The sequence below is a fragment of the Apteryx mantelli genome, chromosome 4 (assembly GCF_036417845.1).
Source record: "Apteryx mantelli isolate bAptMan1 chromosome 4, bAptMan1.hap1, whole genome shotgun sequence".
NCBI lineage: Eukaryota > Metazoa > Chordata > Aves > Apterygiformes > Apterygidae > Apteryx > Apteryx mantelli.
In genome coordinates, this window is record NC_089981.1 from 52,896,717 (window position 1) to 52,921,555 (window position 24,839).

Genomic DNA, 24,839 nt, shown 5'->3' on the forward strand with positions numbered 1-24,839 from the left:
GACCAACTGCCTCTTGCAGGAAACAGTATTTCCTCTAGTTCTCTGAACACTTAATTCCCTGTACTGGCCCCCCTATTCTTGTATTATCAGATAAGATTATAATCATAATCTATAGCATTTTATTAACAAATTAAGTATACAATCAAATCCAGTTAATCAGTATGCAGCCAATATATATTCCCGAAACTATGTTTATGGAAGTAATTTCTTCTCTGGGAGAGAAACCTAACACAAAAATTTGCAGATCTCTCACAACACAAGACACCATGCGCTAACCTATCAATGAGCCTAAATAAAACAGATGGCATGCTATACACTTGAGTGTCTCCCTCTTTGCAACTAATTTTTCATGCTCACATTTTATTTTCTGTTTTTTGGAAAGCAGGGGATAGCACTGTGATGAACATTCATCTGCTGCTATACTTGCAACAAGCAGATCAATAGGTTTCCTTCATTACACTTTCAGCCAAACACATAGCACATGCAGATGCTGGAGGAAAGGGAGAGAAAGAGAGAGAGATTGATGCTGATAATAAAAACTCTGAGATACAAATGAAGATAAAAAATGGGGTCATTGCATACCTAAGTGTAGTTTTATAAATCAGCAGACTTCAGACTTTCCTCTGTTGGTCAATCAGTTATTTTAAATTTTGTACAGTATTTTTAAGATAAAATGTAAGTGAAGTCAATCTGGTCTAATTAACTTCTTAAGAGAACTACAGCTATTTTTAAAAAGATTACTATGCTTTGTAACAACTGGATAATGAGTCGATTATATATGTATTACACACATACTATACTGCACAACTGCTAAGTCAGCATCCTTGCTAATTAATATATTTCCACTCTTAGAAAATTCATTTAAATACTCCTGCTAATATTTATAAAAATTACAGGCATGAAGCTAAATTATTTTCATAAAAGAGGGAAAAACCTTATTGCAGATTGCAAAGTTCGAAGAGGAAATGAATTTATATTTTATCATTTATATTTTATCATTATTTTACCATTTTAGAGCATTACAGATCTACTTCTCTTGCCACAAGGGAATCACTTTTTAAAGAAACTTGCTGATATTTAATTGAATCAAACCAGAGAGAGAGAGCATCTATTTCATTCTAGACAAGTGGAATTGTTAAGGTGCTGACTGGGGCTCTAGAGAAAAGAAAAACCTCTCCAGGTAGGTATATAGTACTACTACCCTATAATGCTGGGACTTCAACAAACTATAAAAACCTTGCTGTAACTAAAGGTAAGTAGAAGTTTTAAAAAGCTTTCTGCCCATTCCTCTCAAACAGCCTTCAGTTGACCATGCCCACAGTTTTACCAGGTCTGGAACTGGTGACAATAAAAAGGATTAGGTGAAAAGAAGCTTTTCTTTATTATTAGACTCTGAGATGGAAAATGGACTCTACATGGATGTTTTCTACAAAAGAAAGCAGGAAGCAAACTCTACCTCAAATTCTTCACAATGGTGAATATACAGATCCAAGTTTGTCTTCTAATGGAAGATTTGTTACTTCTTTAATTAAAGATCTTGTGTGTAACACCTTAAAAAATTCTCTCATAGCACAGTCAGTTGCCTTTTTGGCAATTTTAGTTCAAAGATTACCAATGCATCCAATTCCAAAGCTTTTCTCAAAAATTAAAATAATAATTAAATTTCTCAAGATGAACCTACATTGACTGTTTATGCAAAACAGATTTCAGAAATTTCTTATAACAGGTGATTTTTTTTTTGGCTTTTGTTCTACCATTGTCAGAAGGCACATTCAGTCGACTTTCTGCAACACTGATTCCATTTCTATTGCTTGTGTGTTCCTGGCATTTTCTGAAGGTCCAAAGCTATTTGATGATGACCTGGATGTACAACATTAAGAAACTTTGAACTTGGAATCAGCTTAAGAAAAATATTTTCTTGCAGTAACAACTGAAGAAATAGGTGTAGGCACAAGAAACAACCTTAAGCTCCTATCAGAAGTGTGGTTCTTTTTTCCCCTGGATATCAGACATTATGCAATATAGTTAACACTACTCCTTTCTTGTCCTTGATCAAACCAAATGGCAGGCTTTTAGGGCTTTACTGAACAATACTTTATTTTGGGAGAACTTCTACCATATTTAGAGGTCAGAAGGTTGTTCACCTATAGCAACCCTTCCCATTTTCCAAAACAATAGCAGGTGACATTGATCATTGATGGACTTGTATCCTGACTTTAACCTGTATTTCTAAATGAAGAGTCCCTTATGAGGTTAGAAACTACCCTATGCATCCTTTATGGAGTCCAGAGAACGTCCAGTCCCTCCTTGCCTCTTCAAATATCTAGAGCTGCCATAGAAATCTTCAATTTTGATTGATGCTCCTTTGGATTTCAGCTCAAATGGTCTGTTCCAAAACAGATGGGGTGTTCTCCTGCCCCCAGAGAAGAATGTATCCATATTTTTTTTATACTTTCAGTTTGCAGTTTAAAAGAAGGCAATCTAGATTTCACACAGTATGTTTCAAAAGCAAGGAATTGAGATCAGCTGGAAAAAAGTTTTTTAACTACATCACATGATCTGGCTCACTAGACAGCCAGGTTATCCACATCTTCAGATATAAAGATCTTCTCTTTGGACAGAATATAAAAGACAAATTGCTTGCACACTCTCACACTGACACCCTAATACTTCAGCTAGCAGACCCTTTACTACAAATCCCAAAGACTTCCTTTGCGGACAGGATTCATTAAACCCTTAATACTCCAATTTTCTTTTTCTGTTGAGGTAGACTATTCCAAGATCACTAATCAGTACCACAGTCTGATAGCTATGGAGAAGGCAAAATAGTTTTGGGAATCTGATCAAGCAGGAGAGCCATAAATGCCTGACTACCCGCTAAGGAAACACACTGGCTTCCACTCCTTTCAAAGACAGTGATCCCTCCAGAATGCAAAAAGAACAAATGGTTGGAACTGCAGGCAAAGCAAGATGAGTCTAGTTCTCCTTTCGCTTCCTTCATATGCAAAAGAGCAAGTTCACCATTTTTGCTGATAAGAACTATGAGAGTGGGATCTGTGGAAAACAAAGTGGCATCAAGCTGAGATGCCTGTTGATCTAGAGCTTTTTTTAAAATCACACAGCTCATTCAGAAGAATGGTTAGTCAAATGAAGATGGCCTCTGCCTTTCATTCAAAAGAACTAAATTTAATTTCTTGCTCCCTGTATTAGCTTAGAAAAACACTCTGTGTCTTTTTATGTGTATGAATATAGTATTATTACTTATTCTATATTGGTGTTTTGATCATAACCATGATAAAAAAAGTGAAGCCTTCATATAATAATGAAGCACAATAAACTGCAGAATACGTATCAGATGCTTTTAAGGACAGATAGTTGATCATGTTTAAAACAACTTATCTCCTGGCAGAGCCAGAAGCAATTATTTGTCTTGGACAGAAAATCTGGTAAGCATCTCTTTGTCCTTAAAAACTTTTTTATTAGATCTTTTGCCTGTTCATAGTCTGATATTAGAAAAAACTCCTTTGTATTAATAAGGATAAAGAAGTGCTAGGAATGATTGCTTGAGTGGTTAAAGTTTCTTGAGGACAAATTAGACACACACCAGTAAGACAGTACTTACATACAGTTGATCCTGCTCAGGGACAGAGTGATGGATTAGGTGAGCTCTTTATGTTTGCATTTTGTATGATGTTCATTGATACAGTGAAGTAAAAGCATCCTTATGTGAGGGAGTAAACATAACTAATCTGAATGAGTCCAGTGTGCAGACACAGAGCATCACATAATACCAGCTGAGTCCCGTCTTCCCCACTTCACCGTGGTTGCTTATGAGACTGTCTAAAATCTCATTTGCCTAGAATGATACCTTTAAGTCTTGAAGTCTTACATCCTCCTTTTCTATCAGTATTACCTTCACTTTTTGGCATGTGTTTGTATTTTATAGGATTTTCAATAGTGGTATTTTTTAACAAGATCAGTGTATGTAAAGTAGAATTTAGGGACCAATATCTCTGATCAGCATGTTACCCGCAGGAGTGACTGTGAGCATGGTCAACAAAACAGTCCATTAACGACTGACAGAACACTATTTAAAAAAACTAGGCTGTATGTTAACTGGGTCAAAGTCATTTACTTTACATCTGTAAAATATCTAGTCACAGTGGCCCAAACTAGAACGCAAAATCAAGAATATATGTGTGTCTGTGTGCATGTGTGTGTGTGTATTCACAGTCATAATCAAATGTTACATCATTTCGATAATAAAGCACTGTGTTTCTTGGAGCTATGTTTCTGACCTTAAAGAGTGCATTTATAAACCAGGTATCACTAAAAAGTGAGGCACAAGATTTGTTTTAAAGTGAATTATAGAGTGTTGGTTTTTTTTAACCTAGGACAGTATCTCCATGGGTCAAGTAACATTTTTTTGGAGCTTGAGTTTCATTTGGGCACCAAGTTCATACACATGGAGCAAAATTTTCAATTTAATATTAGGTCTAGAACTTTGCTCACTATGGTTCTACAGTGAGATAGAATGAATTGTCCTGTTTTTAGGAGATTTTGTCAACTTTAAGAGATTCTTTTAAAATACAGAATGAATGAACTCTATGTGCTCCAGATTGATTCAATATTACAGAAAACCTCAAATCCATCTTTTTGATACTCATCCATTAATCAATTGTAACACTGTGCTGAAGCCTGATCATTACACAGTGGGTAATGGCATTCATCTGACAGTATTTTATAAATTCTGTTTTTATCCTGTGATACTGTGGATTCTAGTTTTTCTTAACATCTTTACCCTGAAAAAATGGTACGAAAGGCCAAGCTTAAATAATCTCTTTTTTCCATTCTAATTACAATTTAATGTATTTTTCTTTTCAAGTCTTGCTAAGCTTGTACTATACTCTTAAATTATAGAAGAGTATCATGAAGTTGATACGGAAGTATTTACAACAGTATATGCATTTTGGTCTAAAAAACAGACTCAAGCCAGACTTTTGGGAAATAATAATGAACTTCAGATATCCATAAAGCACCCTATATCTAGCAAGGTAATTAGTAATCATAATGTGACATCCATTTCTGCAGAGCCTTTCTATTTACAATAATACCATTGAGTTAAAATAGGTCAAACTGACTGGTGACGCATCTTGCAGTCTGGGCATCTGCAAGTCCGTTATGGAAGTATTCTCATTTTAATGTAAGAGAAAATTAATGATGTTTTCATCATATAATTTATGCTCCTATGTTATGTAGCAGGTGCCTAGTTGGACTTTACATCATGGTGGTCCCAGACTAATATGGTGATTTTAAAACCACGCTGAACATGGTTGCAGGGCGATCATGCAAAATTTTCCCCCACAGCTGATTTTTCCCCACTTGTGCACAGAGCAATGCGAAAAATGAAAAAAGTAAATAAAATCAAAAAAGGGTGATGGGCGAGCAGGTCAACTCTGTGAGAGAACACGTGCAAGTATACCTCAGAAACACTATAGGTGGATGAGCACGAAGGGAGCCGAGTCTGGTTGTGCAGTGGGGAAAAGAAAACATTGTTAAAAAAGAAATGGTGGCAGAGTAAGGGTCTCAGAAGGTTTTCTGTATAGGTGGCTCCAGCACTGAGATAGTAGCAGGGGGTTCATTAAGTTTCCAAGACCAGCTATTTCAGAATCTCCAAATTTAGGCTTTTTAAGGTGGAAGCTTCTTAAAAGAAAAATGGTATTGTACTTATAAAATAGTTAAAACTAATGATGAATCTGAAGAAAAGTGTCAGTCTTTATTCCTCTAGAAAATTGGCGTTGTGACCAGAAAACTATCCTTAGGATAATAAGGTATTCTAGAAAGAAGCTTACCAATCTCCTTCATTTAACACTATTTGTTTAATTTTAACTCTGCAAACAATACAATGTGAAAACACATTAAAGGCCCTATTCTTCCCTGTGTATGTTTTTAGATGCTCAGAACTAGCACTTTGATAATGAAGTTTTTTCTTCAATCTCACTTCTCCAAAAACAGATTAACTTGCAAAGGCTAAATCACTAATGCCCAGATAGAGGCCAACAGAAATCTGCATGTTATGTCCCTCATTAATATAAAGGGCTGTGATTCTTGAGGGACGCTGTCACTGTCAGCATCTATCAGCACAGACACAAGTTCATTGGGAACACTATAGTTTTACTGATGGAAGTTGTCCTAAACCTAGAGTTTGGTTTTACTATGCACAGAACACAACAATATGATTGCTTAGGGAACACTTTGCTTATACAAGACATCAGTTTTTCTATACTAGTAAATCACTCATAGCTCAGAGACATGTCAAAAATTAAAAAAATAAAGAGTTTCCAGTTATTTATAGGATTTTCTTTTCTTTAAGTGAGTCTGAAAATCCTTTCTTTGGTTGAATATATTTCAGCTTCCTGACTTAGGTATTATGATGGACTGAGCAGAGATGATACTCATAAAGTCACTCATGAACATTCTTCAATTTCTGATGTATGTATTTCATAATTCTTCACTGAAATGTAAAATACCACTTTCAGGAAAATTCTACATTCATATTTGTCTGTGTTCCTTTACGTCTCCATTATACATGTCTACAGAGCTGTTTTTTCTTCACAGAAAATTTATAATGCTCTCACTGAAAATATTTTTTGTTCCTTTCTGGCATTCTGTATATATTTCCTTTGCTCTAACTAGATAATATTACTAAGGACATTTGAATGACTTCAGGACATCTTAAATGTTCACATACACTCAAGAACTACCTCCTTCCCCGATGACATGTTTCCTCATGACAACATGGTATAGTGAGTTGATTTACAGAAGGATTACATCGCAAATAGAAAATGACTTCAGACAAATAGAAAGAGAATGCAATTTTAAGAAACCAAGTATTATTCTTAAACAGTTTCTTTTGTAAAAAAAAAAAAAAAAGAGCCCCCCTCCCCCCAACAAATACTGAGCAAAAATTGTTTCTAAGAGGATTATTTTGAAAGCTTTCCAAGAAAGATAAGGTGTGCTTTTGCTTAGTTATATGACATGGGGTTCTGCTATTCACCTAAGACTTTTGGATGCATTTCTAATCAAGATTCTCATAAATAATCTCCAACCACTGTTCCCATGTTTTGTCTTGTAATAGAATGGAAAAAGAAGATTCATTGGTTTCAGCTTTGCAGGTGAGGATTCAGAGAATGGATTAACAGCAAGAAATGTCAAAGCAGCAGTGTTTTAAGTATCAGCAACTAAATAAATGGGAACAGCAACAATGAGGAGGTTTGGAATCTTATCCAACAAAGTGTGAAAGAATTTGACTCATCCTGTCTATTCCCCACACTAACTTACAAGAGGTATACTTTAAGTTAAACCCATGTGTATTTTTTTTCTTGGGCATCTACTACATGGAGACTGCTGTTGCCTACCTAATATTTTGTTGCCTACCTATCATATTTTCATTAATATCTAACCTAAATTTATCATTTAGCTTCAGTCTTATTGCTCCTAGTACTTAATTACTTTAAATCATTCCTTACTTTCTTCATATTCATAAAGTCCCAGTTACAAACAGGCAAATGATAATATTCCTTCCACTAAAATATCTGTATATTTTATTTCTCTCTGTTCTCAAACACACACACACACACATATATATATTTATAAATTTTTCCTTAAGCACACTAACTCCATATTTTTTTCTTATTCACACATGTATAGACTCTCAATTTACCTGTGTTATTTTCTCATAGTGATGAAATCAAAGTCATGCTCAAGTGTTTTGGTCTCAAAATCATCTACAGGAAAGGATTTATCAGTTCCCTACTTTTACAACCTACACTCTTCCACATACTGATTGCTGTTTCTTTCCATTATTTTCAGCAGGATCATGCAATGAGATTGTTGCATCTCCTGCACACTTATCATTTCCAGATCCTTTCTACATCATTGCTTTCTTTCTAACTGGTCTCCATTTTTGAACATCTGCCTGATGTCAGCATTCCTTAAGTGTACTGCTTCTGCAATATTAAAATTAAGTGTCAATATGTTTCTTCATTTTTCTAAGTTCCTTTGATGATTCTGCAAACAATCACTTATTCTGCTTCCAATTTGCTGTCATCTGTGAACTCCAGTAATTGATCTTTTGACTGTTTCTTCCAGTTGGAAAGAGGGGGCAGCTCTTCTTACTTTGTATGCTGCCTGACAATCCCTACCCATTACTTTGGGAGAAGCTAGCTAACGTGCTAACATTTGAGCCCTGCTCAAACGTGCTGCTGGGTTTTTTCTTCCCCCATGAACATTCAAGTGAAGGCACCGTATTCTCTGTCACAGAAATTCCCCACTGTGACAATGATTTTAAAAGAACTATGCCCATTTACACCAGCTGAGAATCTGGTCCAAAGGCTGCATTAGCAATTTGCCATTAGTCTGAGAGCCATAGTGACTTTACTTAGATTTTTAGTAATAGAACATAATGACTAGGAATGAAAGCCCCATAAATGTAATCCTTCATCATGATCAAAGAAGGCAGGTACTTAAAGTAAGATAGCATATGGCATACAGGAGACTGTAGCCTTCATGAGACACAATTCTATATGAAAAATGATGATCCAGGTTTCATTAAACATCCTCTATGGACAGTATTTGGCCACTACTATGAATTCTGAAAACACTGTTCTTGGCCAAAAAGAGAACCTTTGATTTGGAAGTACTCTGGTTAAGATCCACATAGAAATTGTTTCACATGTTACTCAGGACTTCGTGTAGAATTTCTACGTTTAGACTTATGCTTTTCTGATGGGCTTTTCATAGTATGTTTCTGCAGAATTTAAACTTGCATTTAAAATCAAATTTACTTACAAAAAAATCTTCGAAACACAGATTGAAGCAGTAATGTTCTGCTGAATCTGTGCTGAACTTTTCAACACTTTCAGGAAGGTATCAATTTTAAACAGGTTTTATGAGTTTTAAAATATACACCAGTTACCTGTTTCACTGCTGATCATCTCAGTAGCTAATGCACTTTATTTGCTATTGCTACATTAATTGCAACAGGTAGGAGAATGCTAACAATTCAAAGTAGTAGAAGACTAATTTTCCAAGCAATATTTGATTTTAGCTTCAAACACAGGTATTTTGGAAGGGTCAAAGGATTAAGCCATGAAAAGAATTGGAATACCTGCAAGAAAGTTGAGTGAAGATCTCAAGAAGAAATGGGAAAACAGATCTCAGTTCAGGAAAACTTTCTTTGTAAACAATTAGGCATTACTACTGATATTAAAAGTAGTTTTTAAATTAACCACTAAACCCAAAAAAGTTTGCTTAATTAACTAGAATTTTAATGCATGTTTTCAGTGCCTATTACTTTAAATATTTGGCAGGATTTTTAAACTATTGTAGAAACAGATATTCTGCAGAATTTTGATGTTTTCTACATATTTCTAATGGCCTTTGCCTTTAATGTGGGAAGCATGTCTTTGAAATTCATTCTGAAACAAAGGTTCCACCTTAAATAATATGCACAATTGTGCAATAGCATTTAACTTTCACTTATGGGGCTGGCCATCAGCTACTTCATGTTCCCCCTCCCATACCATTCAATACATTTGCCACACTGTAGTAGTAGTAACAACTTTCATTTAAACTCCTTTCCAGAAACATCACGGAATACATGCAAATTATTTTAAAGATGAGCTATTAACAGATCCCTCATTATTTTCTTTCCAAATTTCCACCACTTACTACAGATTTGTGCTATTATTTGATCTGCCATTTGTATCTCCTCTTTTAAAATGTTGCGTTATCCAAAACATCCATTATTATAGCATGGATCAGACTGGCAGTGAAAAGCAGCAGATTTTAGCTACATGCTATTATACTTGCGATGTGTCCTGGTTGTCTGAAGAGATTTAAAGGGCATATGAAGAATATATGGAACATTTTTTAGTTCACAATCTGACCTCCTTGCTTGTCTTGTGTAGGGTATGGCCATGATAGAACAGACAAAGTGGCACAGAGGAACAGAACAATTTCATGTCAATTAGTTTGTGTAATATCCATGGTTAACGTAGTCATAGTTTTTCATTTTAAATCTCTCCTCATGTGGCATTCTGTGTGAGAATATGTGTCTAGAACACTTTTTGTAGTACGAAGTTTCATGGTGTAATTTTTTTGCCTGGCTTTATGTTTATTCAGCAGTATTAAATCATGAATTTAAGGGTGAGGAGTCTAAAATAAAGATCTGCCTCTGCCTTGATTATAGCTAATAGGTTTAGCATGTCACCAAATGAAAAATACCACATAGTTTATTCTCCCAAAAACCTGATTCTTAAAGAAATTTGCCAGTGAAATGATAGTCTTTTCATCAACCGATTTTATAGAACGCTGCAATGTATTAGCAGCTCAGTTTTCTTGTATTTCACCTGCAAAAGATTACAAGCTCAGTGACTTCTGTTTGACAGTGAGCAGAATTCAGCTTTATGTCAGACTTATAGCTGGATATGATAAAGCATCAAAATGGGGTAAAAATTATCAAATCATTATCATTGTCTTTCACTAGATAACCATAGTGGATTATCTATTAAAATGATTGTGCTGAGAATAATGGCAACAGTCACAGTGCATGGAAGATACAAACAGGACATGACTCTAAAGAAATTATTTTGAGAATCTTCACTGAACGATTGTTCAAAGGGATAAATACAGTTATTAACTTATACTTTTATTATGTTCAAAACTTACTATGCTCAAAACTTTCTAACTTTCATTACACATCACATTATGCAGCTTAAACTCTAAGTTCTAGAGAATTAATTGCTGAAAGGCTGACCTTTATGAAGAAAACTCATGAATATGAGGTACTGCTGTCTGTATTGCTATGTTGGCAACAACAACTTGTTTTCTTAAAGATTTCTGTGAAAAATGGATAATCTTACAGAGGTGTCATGACTGATATGTTAGATCTTAATCCTTTTTTCCATGTGAATTTTTTTCATTAAAGTACAAATATAACATACAGGAAATATGCTGCAGAATTTTTGTATTAAAGGAATATGCTAAGAAAACAAGCAGTGAAATTTGCATAGCTGGCACCCAAACAAATATTAACCTATCTTATGAGATAAAGTAAGGATCCAAAACATTAAAGGCAAAGACAGAGGTAGATGTGAGCCTACGTGCTCCTGGGTTACCTTAGCTCAGCTGTAGTTTTCAGTTCAGTTAAGGTATCAATCACAGGCAGAAGATCTATGGCTATCCTTTAAACTAGGGATATCTATTTTATTCGTTCCTAACTTGAATGTTCAAAAAAATTTTAGATATGCAACTTTGGTTTTGGAAAGGGATTTGTTTTAGCTGGTATTAAAGCCAACCAAAGTTTGATTAACATTCATTAAAATGCAGTAGCATTTTCTTTTAAACAAACCCTGTCAATTAGGTCAGGTTTCTCATACACATCAAAATGAAAGCCCATCTAGAGAAGAAAGAAAACACAAAGGGAAAAAGAGAAAGAAAGGAAGAAGATGGGGATGAAAGGACAAACTAATCAGATTTGGTGTTACCAGCCAGCGGAAGTTTTAAAAAAACAAATCACCGAGTGAAATCGTACATTTACTCGGAGAGAGCATCCTCTGACATTGCCTTCTAGGTGATCTCTGAGCTCCTCCAGCTTTCGATGGAGCTACATGTAAACATCAGAAAATGAACTGAAAAAGCAATCTGTTCTCTTGTCATGTTTTTTCTTTTTTCTTTCGTTCTTTATTTTTTTAAACAAATCATAGCATAACACATTTCTCACTGCCTTTGGCAAAACATTTCAAAACATCAAAGTGCTTTGCACACTACAAACATATATACTTAGTAAACTCTGGAACTGGATACAAGATTTTTTTGCTTAACATGGCTCTTTTTTCAGTATAGGAAAAAAATATAAAAAAAAATCAAGGAACAGATCATTCTAAAGCTACTGAATCTGCTACATTATTTATCTATTTATTTATTTATTGGCAAGGCAGTGTTCTAGATTTTTTCCATTAAAAATAACATTTTAGGGGTGATTTTGGGTATCTTAATTAGGACTTTCCATTGTCTATATGGACATTCATATCAGATTTTGTGTCTAAACACATTTTTTGGGTAGTGAAATTAAATCTTGGGCAGTCAGAGAAGAAAGTAGGAATCCTAAATTAGGTGTCAATATTTGAAAATTGAACCCTAGCGTTTTTTAAACTAGTGGCTTTCATACTGATGTCACATTCATAAAAATAATAGATGAATCCTAGCCCTTAAATAAGTTACACCTCTTGCATATGTATTTGCATTATCCATATACAATTGTATATGATGACCCATTAAAACGTGGAAGTCATAATAATTATCTGCACAATTTTCAAAACAGAATAGTAGCTGTGGCTGCCTGTGTTTTCCTCTGTGTGAATTCAGTGGTACTGAATGTCTGCTACAGAAACAACAGTCCATCAATCATGTACAGAGTTCTTCTCATATACACTCTAACTAAAACCTCTTCCCAAAACACAAGATGAAAAGCTAAAGCCTCACAGACAGTGAGGAATGCTACAGATGCCTCTAGTTATGACTGTATAAACAAATAGAAACTGGCTTCTTTTTCTGCACTGAGATCAATTTAAATGGTGTCATTACTGGAAAGAGGTGCATAATTAATCCTTCCCCTCCCCTTCTTTATGCTCAGTGAAATAACATTTTCACAAAAAGCAGCTGTAGAGCAGTGTTAGAGAACAGAGAGGATGGCTTGTCCTGGAACAAAGGCAATACGCACACATACAAGAATAAAACAAAAAATCAAAAACCAAGAAGGCAGGAAAGGCAAGGGGAGTGCAGAAGAAAAATGAATTAATTAGCGCTTGAGAAAGTGCTAAAAGGAAATAAAGTAGAAAAAGGTGAAAAATTGGATGGTTGAAAAGGAGGCAACTGTTGAGACGGAATCTTAACAGAATGGTCTGGACTGCACACAATCAGCATCTTGGTTAATTCAGAGAATTTCCTGTGTTTTAAACCATTTATTAATGTGTAACACTATACACGAGTGGGTACGGATTTAGAAATCTGCCTGTTCTCTTAGGTGCTCTAAACATTTGAGTATGTTTGTACAAACACAAAAAAGGCAGAAAAAGGAATTGGCTAGGTATTAGCAAAACAGTGGCTCCAGTCTTATTAGCCTCACATGAATCTCTCTCTCATTTCCTCTTTATTTACTCTTTTCTGATTTAAAGGCTAGATACATGCTAAATATTCAACCTTCTTGTACTGATCTTTTGCAGAATTAAATGAAAAATATGTGAGTACTATAAAAGTTTAATCATGTTTCAAGAGGGGAAGTGGTACTCTGAAGATGAGTAAGTCACTTCTCCGTGCAACAGGCAGTTAAGAGACAACAAATAACACAGATCAGAGAAGTGGTTTAATCATGATCCCCAAATTACAGACACTTCAAGAAGGTTGCTTCTGTCTCTTATTTGTGATGACATTCAAAGCTAACTAGTTGGTAGTTTGCCTTCAGCAGGTTGTTCTATGTGTAGCACAGAAACAAACAAAATGTGACCCAACAGCAATAAGAATACTGAAATAAAAATGATGGAATGGTGAGAAATGGAAAAGCCCCTTCCCTCCCTCCCCTCACCTCCCCCTTCAAAAGGAAAAGTGTAGGCTATAGAAGAAAAATTGCAAAATAAATGTTAGAAACATATTTACTTTGAGGGATCCAACTCTACTAGCAACTCCTTTGCTTTCATCCGGCCGTCTAATTTGCTACAATGGGGGAAGATGGGTAAAAAAGACAGAAGAATAAAGAAAAAGTGAACTTAAAAAAATTTCCACACAATCAGTTAGCAGTACATGCAAGACATCAATTTGACTCTCCGAGACATCTCTAGAGGACAAGGACACAGACTTTAATTTCTGGAATAAACGATGCTTTACCATGTCATTTTAAACTTCCTTGTTGATAATTTTTATTTAAATGTATTACCCAGCTGGCACAAGTTTTACATGCTGAATTCACTAAAAAATTTTTTAAAGAATACATGTTACTTGTCTGATTTGGATATGGAGAATAATGAAGTCCTAAAACTGACTGAAACTACCCCCCTATATCTTTTACTAAAATTAGTATTTGAATCAAATCACATGATACCACTATGCTGTTACTGCAAGTATCAAGCCTGACAAGTATCATTGCTGATACCTGACAGAATGCAATACAGATTCTTATTGACCCAGGCCTAGAGATTTTAGCCATTGCTATCAAGATTCCCAGTTAAAAAATTATGCTGCCCAACCAGAAAATTTTAATGCCAGACCAACATTAGATTTTTATTTCAATATAAAATATATGCACAATTTCTCTCCCAACAACTCCTGCCTGATTCTTTTTCCTTTATTATATAAGGTCTTTTCCTAGATGATGCAGAGGATGGAAGAAACAATTGAAATAGCTGCTCTAAAGGCTTTGTATTGCTAGCAGCATGTATAACAAACCATTGATTTACAACAAGAGCTCCTTTCACAATTGCTGAATCCAGTAAATAAACTTTTTTTACTGCTGTGAAATTAAACCTATGTCAGGTCATTTGAAGTAGAGAGGAAGAAGACAAGAAAAATGACTTGAGGAATATCCTTCTTCTTGGTAGTCTGAGTTGAGACTGAATTGATAGCTTTTACTATCTGATGGTTGTTCCATATTTTATGTAAAATAAATTCAGTCCCATCCAACTGTGGTGGATCTTTTTAAAATCATATTAACCATCATTCCTTTTGGAAATCTCAGAAAGGAAGCCAAAGACTGAATAAGCCGTGGAAATTCAACTATGCTTTAGGCTGGCCTGGGGCACAATAGCAAAAGCAAAACTTATATTGCCACCACTTGATTCTATCTGACCAACAGACAAATAGGGAATTACATATTCAAAACACAGTCAACTGAATTTTTTTATTTTATTTTTTTAAAACTTGCACTAGATTCTCAAGAAAATAACACAACTAAGCAATATATTAAGGTTCTAAATGTTCAGTTCTGATAGGATGCACACTAATAAAATCCACTGGAACTTTTAAGGAAATTTTTGCTTTCCTTCCCTAGTCTTATCACATTAGAAAAGCATCTGTTTTGAACTCTCTCAAGTGAAACACTGACATTATCATTACGGTAGGACTCCAAGCAAATCTGCAAGCAATTCTAGTATTCTGACCAAGAACAAACTGTCATTCTTAAACAAAATATGTCTCCTTTAGAACAGAGACTCAGTGGAAGTATATGCAGTTGTAACCTAGTTGCTCCATCTTTCCTAATTCAAAAGAAAAAAAGCCTCAAGAGAAAAAAGGGATCCTTAGTTGAAAAGAAAACAACAGGAGTTAGAGCAAAGGTACTTGGATCAGCCTCCTGGTTGAAATAATGCCTAACCCAGAAAATAAGACAAAATGAAGTAGAATCCAAATTCATGGTATTAATTCAAAACTTTTTTCAAAAATAATATATTCAATTTTTCTCTAAAAAATGAGAAATGTACTGAAAGAAAAAACAAATGCTGATAATGTCACACAACAATGTGGAACCAGGATATTGAGAAAAATGATACATATCACAGAAACTTGGGAAAAAGTTGCAAGAGATCACAATATGCATTCCCTTCAGGGTAAATTTTTTTTTCTGATACCTACCAGTGTGGGTAGTGTGGCAGTTCAAGCTGTGCTGCTGGTTTAGGATTCAGTCAGAGATGAGGTTGGGGATGTTACAGGTGCATAAAATTGACATTATATACTCTCCCTCTTCAAAAAATATGGAAGAATATGTACACAATCTGTACATTATAAGGAATTAAATTATAAATGCTTGAAAATATAAAATATAAGGAGACAGTCTAAAGTCAGCTCTTGTTTTACATTCATGGCACAGTTAATTTCCAAGATAACATGTTTTCTGTGGGAACCTTGTGCTATTCATCATGCAGTTTGGATGCTTCTCAAGGTATGAATCAAAGTAATATGAACATTGCACAAACTATGCTACATCTCTTCTGGGAATTAAACAGGGTATTGACAAAAAGGCAAGGGGCAGCAGGAACTGAAAAACTGTTTTTTCATGACAAATGCCACGGAAAGGAACTCAGGTTTAACCCTATTTCTGGTAAACTCTTCCTGTAAAACATTCTGGAAGTTGGTTGATAAACCAGTATTTTGGAAAATTGCCATGGATTACACACTCCTCATTTTTCAAACACTCAGCTTGACCAAGAACCCTGTCACAGGGAAGGTGTGAATACTTGCAGGTAGGAAAGATCAGAGTGGAAAGACTGTGTGCATATGTGTTCTAAGTCAAAAACATTTGTACTCATCAGTGACTTGTGTGATCTAGGACATGTCTCTTGATTTTACTATCACCAATTTGTAAAGTGAAAACAATACTTCCTCCTAAGCAAAATGTAGGACAAAGAAGAACCTAAACAGTGAAATTGTATACACAAGCTAAATGAAGGGATTATGAGATGAGGCAGGAGCAACACTAAGTAGTTATTGTCGAATGTTACCTGAAAGAAGGAAGAGTTTTGGAACAATCTGAATGAGCTAAATGAAGATATTCAATGTAAGGAAGGAAGTGAGGGGCTCTGAAAGGAACATCCCAGGAGACTGGCAGGGTATAATGCAGCAGCAGCAAAAGTGCATTACAATTACATTCCTTTCTTACTCACAAGGGAATAACAGTAGGAGTTAATAGCTAAGGATTAGCCACAGATGTCTCTATCCTGAATCCTGAAGAATAAGCTGGAGTTTAAACTTCAGTAGAATGAGATAGGAAGCCAGTGGAAGAGAACATAGGAAGCAGGGAAACCAACAGAGAGCAAAGAAGAGTGCTCATATATGCTTAATGGGCTTGTGAGAAGATAAACAAAAGACTTGGTTACCACAGAACAGGCACTTCATATTTTCCAAGCAGACATCTCATATATGGTTTCATTATTACTCCTCTACCTTCTAACATAGCCTATGAGGAATTTGCCTGTTTGCTTTCACCCTTGATTCTGCTCCAAAAGAAAATTTACAAAACCCACCTGGTTGATGTTAAAACATATATAAGCCAGCAGACCTACTCACAGGTCATAAAGGAAGAACAGCTCTGAACTAATCTTAAATTCTGGCTTTAGTTGGACTTACTTAAAAGAATAGTTCCAGAAGAGGAGAAATGACCTGAGATACTTAGCCCTATCCATCTTAGACTCCTTCCACTTCCTGATAACTTACCCTGTTCTTGGTGCACGAAAGCTTCCCTGCTTACTGCTTCTGACAAAGAAGCCTGAATTTTACAGGATCTAAAGCTTTCAGAAGGGGGTTTTTATACCCATATTCACCAAAAGGCTAAACCTCTTCAGATCTCTTCCAAAATCCTGTCAAATACATAAACATTTGACATTGATAAAGCCTTTTTGATAGGATCAAACTATTTAATTCCGAAACCAAATAAATACAACCCTAGCAATGGAAATCCTTTACAGTAATGGTTTAAAAAGATGTTAACTTCCTTATTCATTGGTCGGGCAAGCAGTGTTGGAATCATGTTAATCAGAAGCAAGACATTATACTACACAACATATGAACCAAATTCTGATTATTTGTTGGGCGTGTAAGAAAAATGTAAAACGTACTGCCACATGTCCACTACCTCAGAGCTCAACGATGAATGGTGGATAAAGAAAACTATTAATATTACTTGTAGAAACTCGTCGTACTTCATTACATCACTGGGCCTGCAAATAATTGTTTTTGCATTTGCCACATGCATTACCCCACGCATCCATGGCAACTGTCCCGATGAAAGCTTTCTGTTTTCTCGGGCAAAAAAGAAAAAATCCCTCCCAGTTTCTAGCAATGACTCCTTGAAGGTATTTATATAACCTAAAGTTTCCTTAAGCTTCTAACCTAGATGCTTTAGGGTATGTAAAGTTTTCAAATGATATGAATATCTGCTACTGAATCCTAAATTATGAGACTTGTTTGCCCCACTTTTTGTCAATGTGACTACACATATTGTTCATAAGTGTTTATAAAGTTGTCCCTTTTTAAAGAAGGTTTCTGGCTGTGAAACAGTGACCAGCAACCAGTAACCATCTGATCTCAAAACCGAGGGCATCTTGGTAAGAAAGGAATGATTAGTTTTGGAAATCTATAGCAAAACTGTGCATATGATATTCCTGTTTTCATTGCTTGCCTGCTTCCTTCAGGAGGACTCCACAGTATATTCCAAATATGGCTTTTTCTTTTTTCCCAAATGCTATTCAAGAGATGAAGGTAAAATGTGGAAAAAGAGCAACGGGATGAACCTTCCTCCAATCCAATGTATCTTAAAGAAAAGTTCTATGATTCAGTGAAGGGGCAGGTGGATATATAAAAACAACATTAAAAAGATCTTAAAGACAAGTGCACTGAGAAGACTAACACATAAAAGACTTATAGAAGAGAAACTAAATATGAATCATAATTTTTCACCCCCCCCCCCAAAGTGGTTTTGGAGGATACAGTACATTAAGTATGGAGATGGTTAGGAGCCATCAGCAATGTGCTGTCAAAAGCATGGAGATTCCTCAAATTGATATAGCACATTCTACTAGAGAAGGAGATGGTCCAGTGGGTGAAGAGAAACCATAAAAGCTGTACTATACATTTTATTAAACCATTCTATCCCAGGAAAAAGTTCTTGAAATCTTTCACACCAATTCTCACACAATTTGTATTAACAGAGACACATATCTCTGTTAGCATAGCCCAACTGGCAGTGGTTTTACCTCAGTTGGCTAGGAACAAAAAAACTGATGTGTTGGCAGGATCAAATAAGGGAAGTGAATACAAAGGAGGAGGTCAAATCTTATTAAGATGGAAGATGTTTGTTCTGATCCTTAGCGATGTTTGTCAAAATTCATGGTACAGAACAAGCTGAAGAGATGTAAAGGACAGTAACAACCAGAAACAAGGAATAAACTGTCAATATTCTGAAGCTGGCAAGAAGTCATTTTAATTAGTGGAGTAATTACATAGTGCTTGTTAACACATTTGAGGTGGGATACTGCGACTTCCCACATTCAAATGATATATAAAAAAATACTCATACAGGCGGTATTTTGCACAAGCCTTACTTGCAGAAAATATTGATACAGAAATCTGAACTCCCACTACAATTTTCCTCTCTAATAAGAATAGTACCCTACATCCAGTAAGCAGTTTCTATTGCTAACGAAGAGCTTAATATAGTTTTAATATTGAAGTGTCGCAGAATGGTTGAGGTTGGAAGGGACCTCTGGAGATCATCTAGTCCAATCCCCGTAAGTAAACTAATATCTTTTAAGTGAAAAAATGCATTATGCATAACTTTTACATTCATCCATGAAAAAGAGACTTTTACCTGAAGAAACTCTTACTTTTGCAGTTTTAGACCAGACAAACATTAATTAGATGGGGCTTCCTAAATAAACAGGGAGTATTATCAAAGAACCAGAATATACGCTCCTGTAACACATGCTCCTGTATACTGTCTTACCCAACAAACACATTCACTTCTATGCATTATACTGCAGTATGGCATAAATGTTTTTTAGGGTTGCTACACTTCTTGGAAAAGGTCAAGCTACAAAAGCAGAATGTACATGAACATGGATGAATACTAATAAAACACCATGTCATACCATCGCACATTTTGTTCACACCACCCACATATATTTTTAAAAAATTTTCACTTTTTTTAAAAAAGCTGGCACTACTACTTACACTGCTCCATGTGCAGATGAGGGAGTTAACACAGTGCAGGTAGACCAATCATTGGTACAAATTAAATGCCAATATTTTGCAGCTTTGCAGTTTAGTACAAGAATATCATCACTAGATTAATGCTCTGTTAACAGATGTAACAACAAAGATAATTTAACTATGTCCTTATACAGGAGTTTTTGTAACACATTGGTTGTTTACACCAACATGTATTTTTTTGCAAATATCTACTGACTTTAGTGAAATTTAATGGTCAGAATTCAAAGCTAAAATTTGGCAGGTACAATGCACAACCAGGGCAAAATCGATTATAATAAATATCCACATTACATATTATGCCACTATTCTTAGAGACTTAACATCCTAAATCTCATTTACACTAGACCTCAGGGCAAATGAGAGTCAGGTCCTTATTTTCACTATCCAGTTAACAAAATACACAGACTTTATGCTGGCCAAGTCCTGAAGAGGTTATAAATGATGAGTAACAAAACAGAACAGCTACTTTCGGCAGAGGCACGCACAGTCCAACTGGAATTTTATGAAAATTACATACAGACTCCTACAGCTTTCAAGGAATGCTGGAAATCAGCAGGCTTAATTAGCCTGCGCAGAGCTGTGCACTACTGAGACTAGACTGCTTTTCCAAGCAAACTGATTTAGAACAAGTTCAAGTATTTTAGGCTTCATTATATAGTGGACATCTATGCATAAACATATAGAGACTAAGGTTTACCACAGGGTCTCCAAACCCTCTTACAGCCGCATATCCTCCTTGTCCCAGAGCTCCCAGTTGCACAACCCTCCTGTCATACAGCTCAAGTTCCCCAAACCCTTTTAGCCACATAAGGCTGTCTTGTCCCAGTTCACCCTATACCACTCAACCCTTACATCAGATTTCTCAAACCAATACTTTCACTTCTCTCACTTCAGCCCCACTTTGAACATGCTTTTCATTGGATGCTGGTATATATTGCTGCCCTCATACCTGAAGCATCATTTATTCTCTGGCTTTCCCCCACAAACAACAGCAAAATTTGCAGCTTTCAAAAACCTAAACACATGTTGCATTTATCAGAAATCCATCTGGGCAAGCAGGGAAGTTCATGTTTAAGAAAAAAGAAAAAAAAACCATGGTAAATCCTAGGTGGTGAAGTTTTGAATTCTTTGTACATACCTTTCCCAAACTGGCAATTCAGTTCTGAATGTGCAGCTCTTTTGCCTTGTTGCCCTAGGTTGAAGTTCTAAAAGCTAGAAGCACGTACAGGGCTATTCATACTTAAATGGAGGACAATGTCCTTTAAAGATTTTAGACAGTAAGCTAGCTCCTATCAAGGATACCTGGGTAGTGACGTTGAAAGCTGCCTTATCAATGAAGTCACTTAGAAGTGACCCAATGATGGGAAAGGTAGGTTATAAAGTGAATCAGCTAAGATATTTGCTCTCTTTGACCACGTTTAGCAGCAAAATTAAGGGAGAGCAGTTTGCATTAGGGCTCAGTGTCAAAAGAGAAGATCCCATCTTTCTGAAAACAGATGGGCCAGTGAGGCTTTTAAGGGAAGAGTAAACCTTATTAAGGAGTAATGCATTTACGGTATGTTTTCAAATGATCTGTAATATCCTGTACTTTATCCTTTTGACTAAGCAGTACTATGTTTGAAAAAATCTGTGTAAAGCCTTTGTCACATATATTTCCTCACATCTATGCCTCCTGAAGAGTTGAACTGTAAAAGGGAAGTAGAAGGGTTCGTGAGGATACTGGGAAACACTGTACTTATTAAAGCTACAGGAAATACACAATTCAAGCAATCAGATGATAAGCTCAGCAGCTGGAGATAAGGCGAAAAGATTCTGGATTCTATTCAGTTTACAGAAGCTTAAATACATGAGCCTAAGTGGCTAGACACTAACAATAACCTGGGAAGTGACAAAAAGGTCAATCTTTGTCCACACTGATGGTACCTTTGAACCAGCTCATTGTCCAAGCAGGCTCGCTGTGAGCTTCACGAAGCCAACAAGGTGTTGCAAAGAATGCCAATGCATAGAACTTCTTGCTCAAAGGTTTTCCTCTTATTTTGAAAACAGTATGTTTTAAAAGAAAATAAAATCAGTCTTAACAAATAAACTGTAATGTCCGAATGGTGCAAACCTGAAAGAGAGACTGCGAACAGCTGGTCTGAAATCTTGCCAAACATGTTACTGTTTGTTATGGGATGCTTTGCATAAATCTAATGCAAGGCATTCAAGCCCAGTTTCCAACACAGTCTTTCGACAGAAATAAGCTCCAAATGTGTTTTGAATTTCACACCCTAACAACCCCCAATTTGTCACAGATTTTCCCATAAATCCATTCCAACAGTTGCCACTGTTGCTGCTTTAAATAAAAAGCTCTTTAACTGAAATATACGCAGGTTTCAGTTAACCTTAATATGAGTAAATGCCAAGAGAAACTCTTCTCAGAGAATACGCAACACTACATGAGTGCTCAGAAACAGATTAATAACCTCTTTCTTTCCTTTCAAACAAACAAATACACTGTTGAAGCCTGACTGAAGAAATCAGATTCTACCCGTATTCAAACTTTTTCATGAATGCCCCTTTTGAAGGGATTATATCTTTTTTAAAATTTAACTGAAATGGTGAACAAAATATAAATAGAGTATGTTTGGTCTGACATCCCTGACCCTAAACAGTGAACATTATAATAAAGTAGAAGCAATTTAAGGCATTTATGGATAAATTTTGAATGTAATAAATATGGGGATTCATTAGAATCACTGTCATTATTATTAGTCATCTAAACACATTCTTGTACCTCATCCTGAGGTATCTGCGAATGGAATAATACCTTCATAGTCATTCAATTTCACTCTCAAATTTTAACATGCCATCAGGATTTTTTTCAACATTTGTGTGGCTACTGTCTATTTTACAGAGGCAGAAATACAGAAAAAATTAAATACTACTTTCTTATACTCTGTTTTCAAGGAACAAACAAAACTAGTTAAACTTTGAACATCAGATTGCTGATGTTCAAAACAAGACAATTCCCTGGAGCTCTCTAGTTCCTTCTCCATTTTCTTGCTGCATACACAAAATTAGAAGAGGGACAATAGCATAAGATCAGTATTCTATTACACAAAAAGTGGTACAACTAAATAAGAACTTTCTCAAGCACAGGCAATGCACTCAGCACATAATACCAAATTCTCCATACAAATCCAGAATATAAAGTTGGAGAAGCATAATCCTAAACTTTACATGAACTACAGAATAAAGGGCATCTAGTATACACCATGAGAAAACAGGGTAATTAGAGGAGTAGGTATAAAACGAAGTTGTATTTAACAGGAGGAACAACTGTAGTAATAAATTTAGAATGGCTGTTTATGAAAAGGCTGGAGAAAAGATTGTGACACTGTTGTTTTGATTCTAAAACCCATCATCTTTATTTTCCCATTTCCTGTTACTGGGTGTCAATGCTTAGTGATCATTACAATTTAGAACGGACTTGGAATGATAGGGCTTATAACAATGATTTCCAACCTTTCTGGATAAATTTCTGGAATAATCTGCTATAGCACTTACTCTCATTGCCTACTGGTTGTTGTTCACTTGAGGTACTCTAAACTGTTATTTATTGGACTTAGAACATGTAAAGTGGAACTGCACGAAAGGAACAAGTAAAGCAGCACTGACATAGCACACATGTTCCTCTGGTATGAGTCTACAGTTCTTAGGCTCAGCTGTGATAAAAGATTATGCATATACACACATGCACAGATAAAAAACCCCACAAACTTCCTAAGGGGTGGAGAGGCACAGAGAGCAGATTACACACACCCACAGGTATGAGTGAAGACACTAAGCTACAGAATAAGTAGCACAAATATTCTCTTCTAACTGGGAATATAGGAACTTGGCAGAAGAGTGCTAAAGAAAAAGCGTGTTGTACCTTAGTATAGCTTTTTCTCAAAACCTGGGGAAAGACTTGTTAAAAATAGCAACAATACCAGGCTGATGGAGACAGAGTGAGAATCTGCGAAGTGACTGGAAACTCTCATAATCTGATAGCACTCTCTCAGGCTAAGTCCTAAAAGACAATGCCTTTTCTTTTCTGCCTTGGACAAACAAATAGATGAAAGACTATTCTCATTAGACAGATCACTGTGCTGACCTAAAAATGCAAGTGTAACATGATTCTGAGAACTAGGCTTTTGCAAAGAGAAAGTCTGTCTGCTTGGGCAAAAAAGATACCAGAAACAATACCTTGATATAAAAAAGTTACTACAAAATTTCTCAGAACTGATTTAAAGTCTATGTCTCTATGTCTTATAGAAGGCATCTCATAAACTCCATGCAAAACCAGGAGATGCTGACACACACATTTTGGAGTAAATGGTTTATGAGAGCCTTGCATTCAGGCTCAGTCTTTCTTTTAGACAAATAACCAATTTCTTGGATACTTGGATAGTTGTTTTTGTTATCACATCAGACCAAGAATGACTTCACTGTTCTACAACATAACAAAATTGTCCAATTGCTTGGCTACATGAAGATAGATTTGATCTCAGTGGAAAAGTATTTTTAATAGGGATGCAACAAATCCAAAGTGAATAGGTCTCCAATTCAAATATGACTAGTCTTGTAAAATACACTTTTCCATCTCAACAGACAACAGTATTATCTACCAAGGAAGACAAATGACCACCTTTAGCCTCTTGCTAAAGCACCATTCTGACTGAACATAAATTGACAGACAGCTCAAATAGATTCTTGAAATCCTTTGACTCTGTTTTCTCTAATGGAGAGGAATAAAAAGCCATGCCAAGGAGGTTACTAGGACTATGGCAGAAAGGCTGCTAGAAACAAAAATAAAGAAAACTATTTTATCTAGGCTAGAAACTGTTAAGTACCAAATACACCTTGTGAAGCAATTTAAAACAAGGAGTAAAAGATTCTTTAGACTTATAAATAAAAAAGATAAAGTAGAAATCTGAGGTTGGGCAGAGACTAAAGGTGATTGAGGTAATAAAAATAATTCCTTGTCTGAAATTTGAATTAAG

General features: G+C 35.6%; 1 protein-coding gene across 13 annotated transcripts in view; it reads right to left on the bottom strand.

Annotated features, from left to right (window-relative positions):
* The window catches only part of GPHN (gephyrin), a 339,571-nt gene that overhangs the window by 78,492 nt on the left and 236,240 nt on the right, over nt 1-24,839 (bottom strand). For 8 of the 13 annotated variants that reach the window (XM_067295579.1, XM_067295576.1, XM_067295571.1 and 5 more), the window contains one exon: nt 13,717-13,773. The exons of the other annotated variants lie outside the window; for them this stretch is intronic. In XM_067295579.1, the coding sequence (XP_067151680.1) occupies nt 13,717-13,773 (57 nt within the window). The remainder of the gene's footprint in view (nt 1-13,716; nt 13,774-24,839) is intronic. 13 annotated transcript variants of the gene reach the window in all.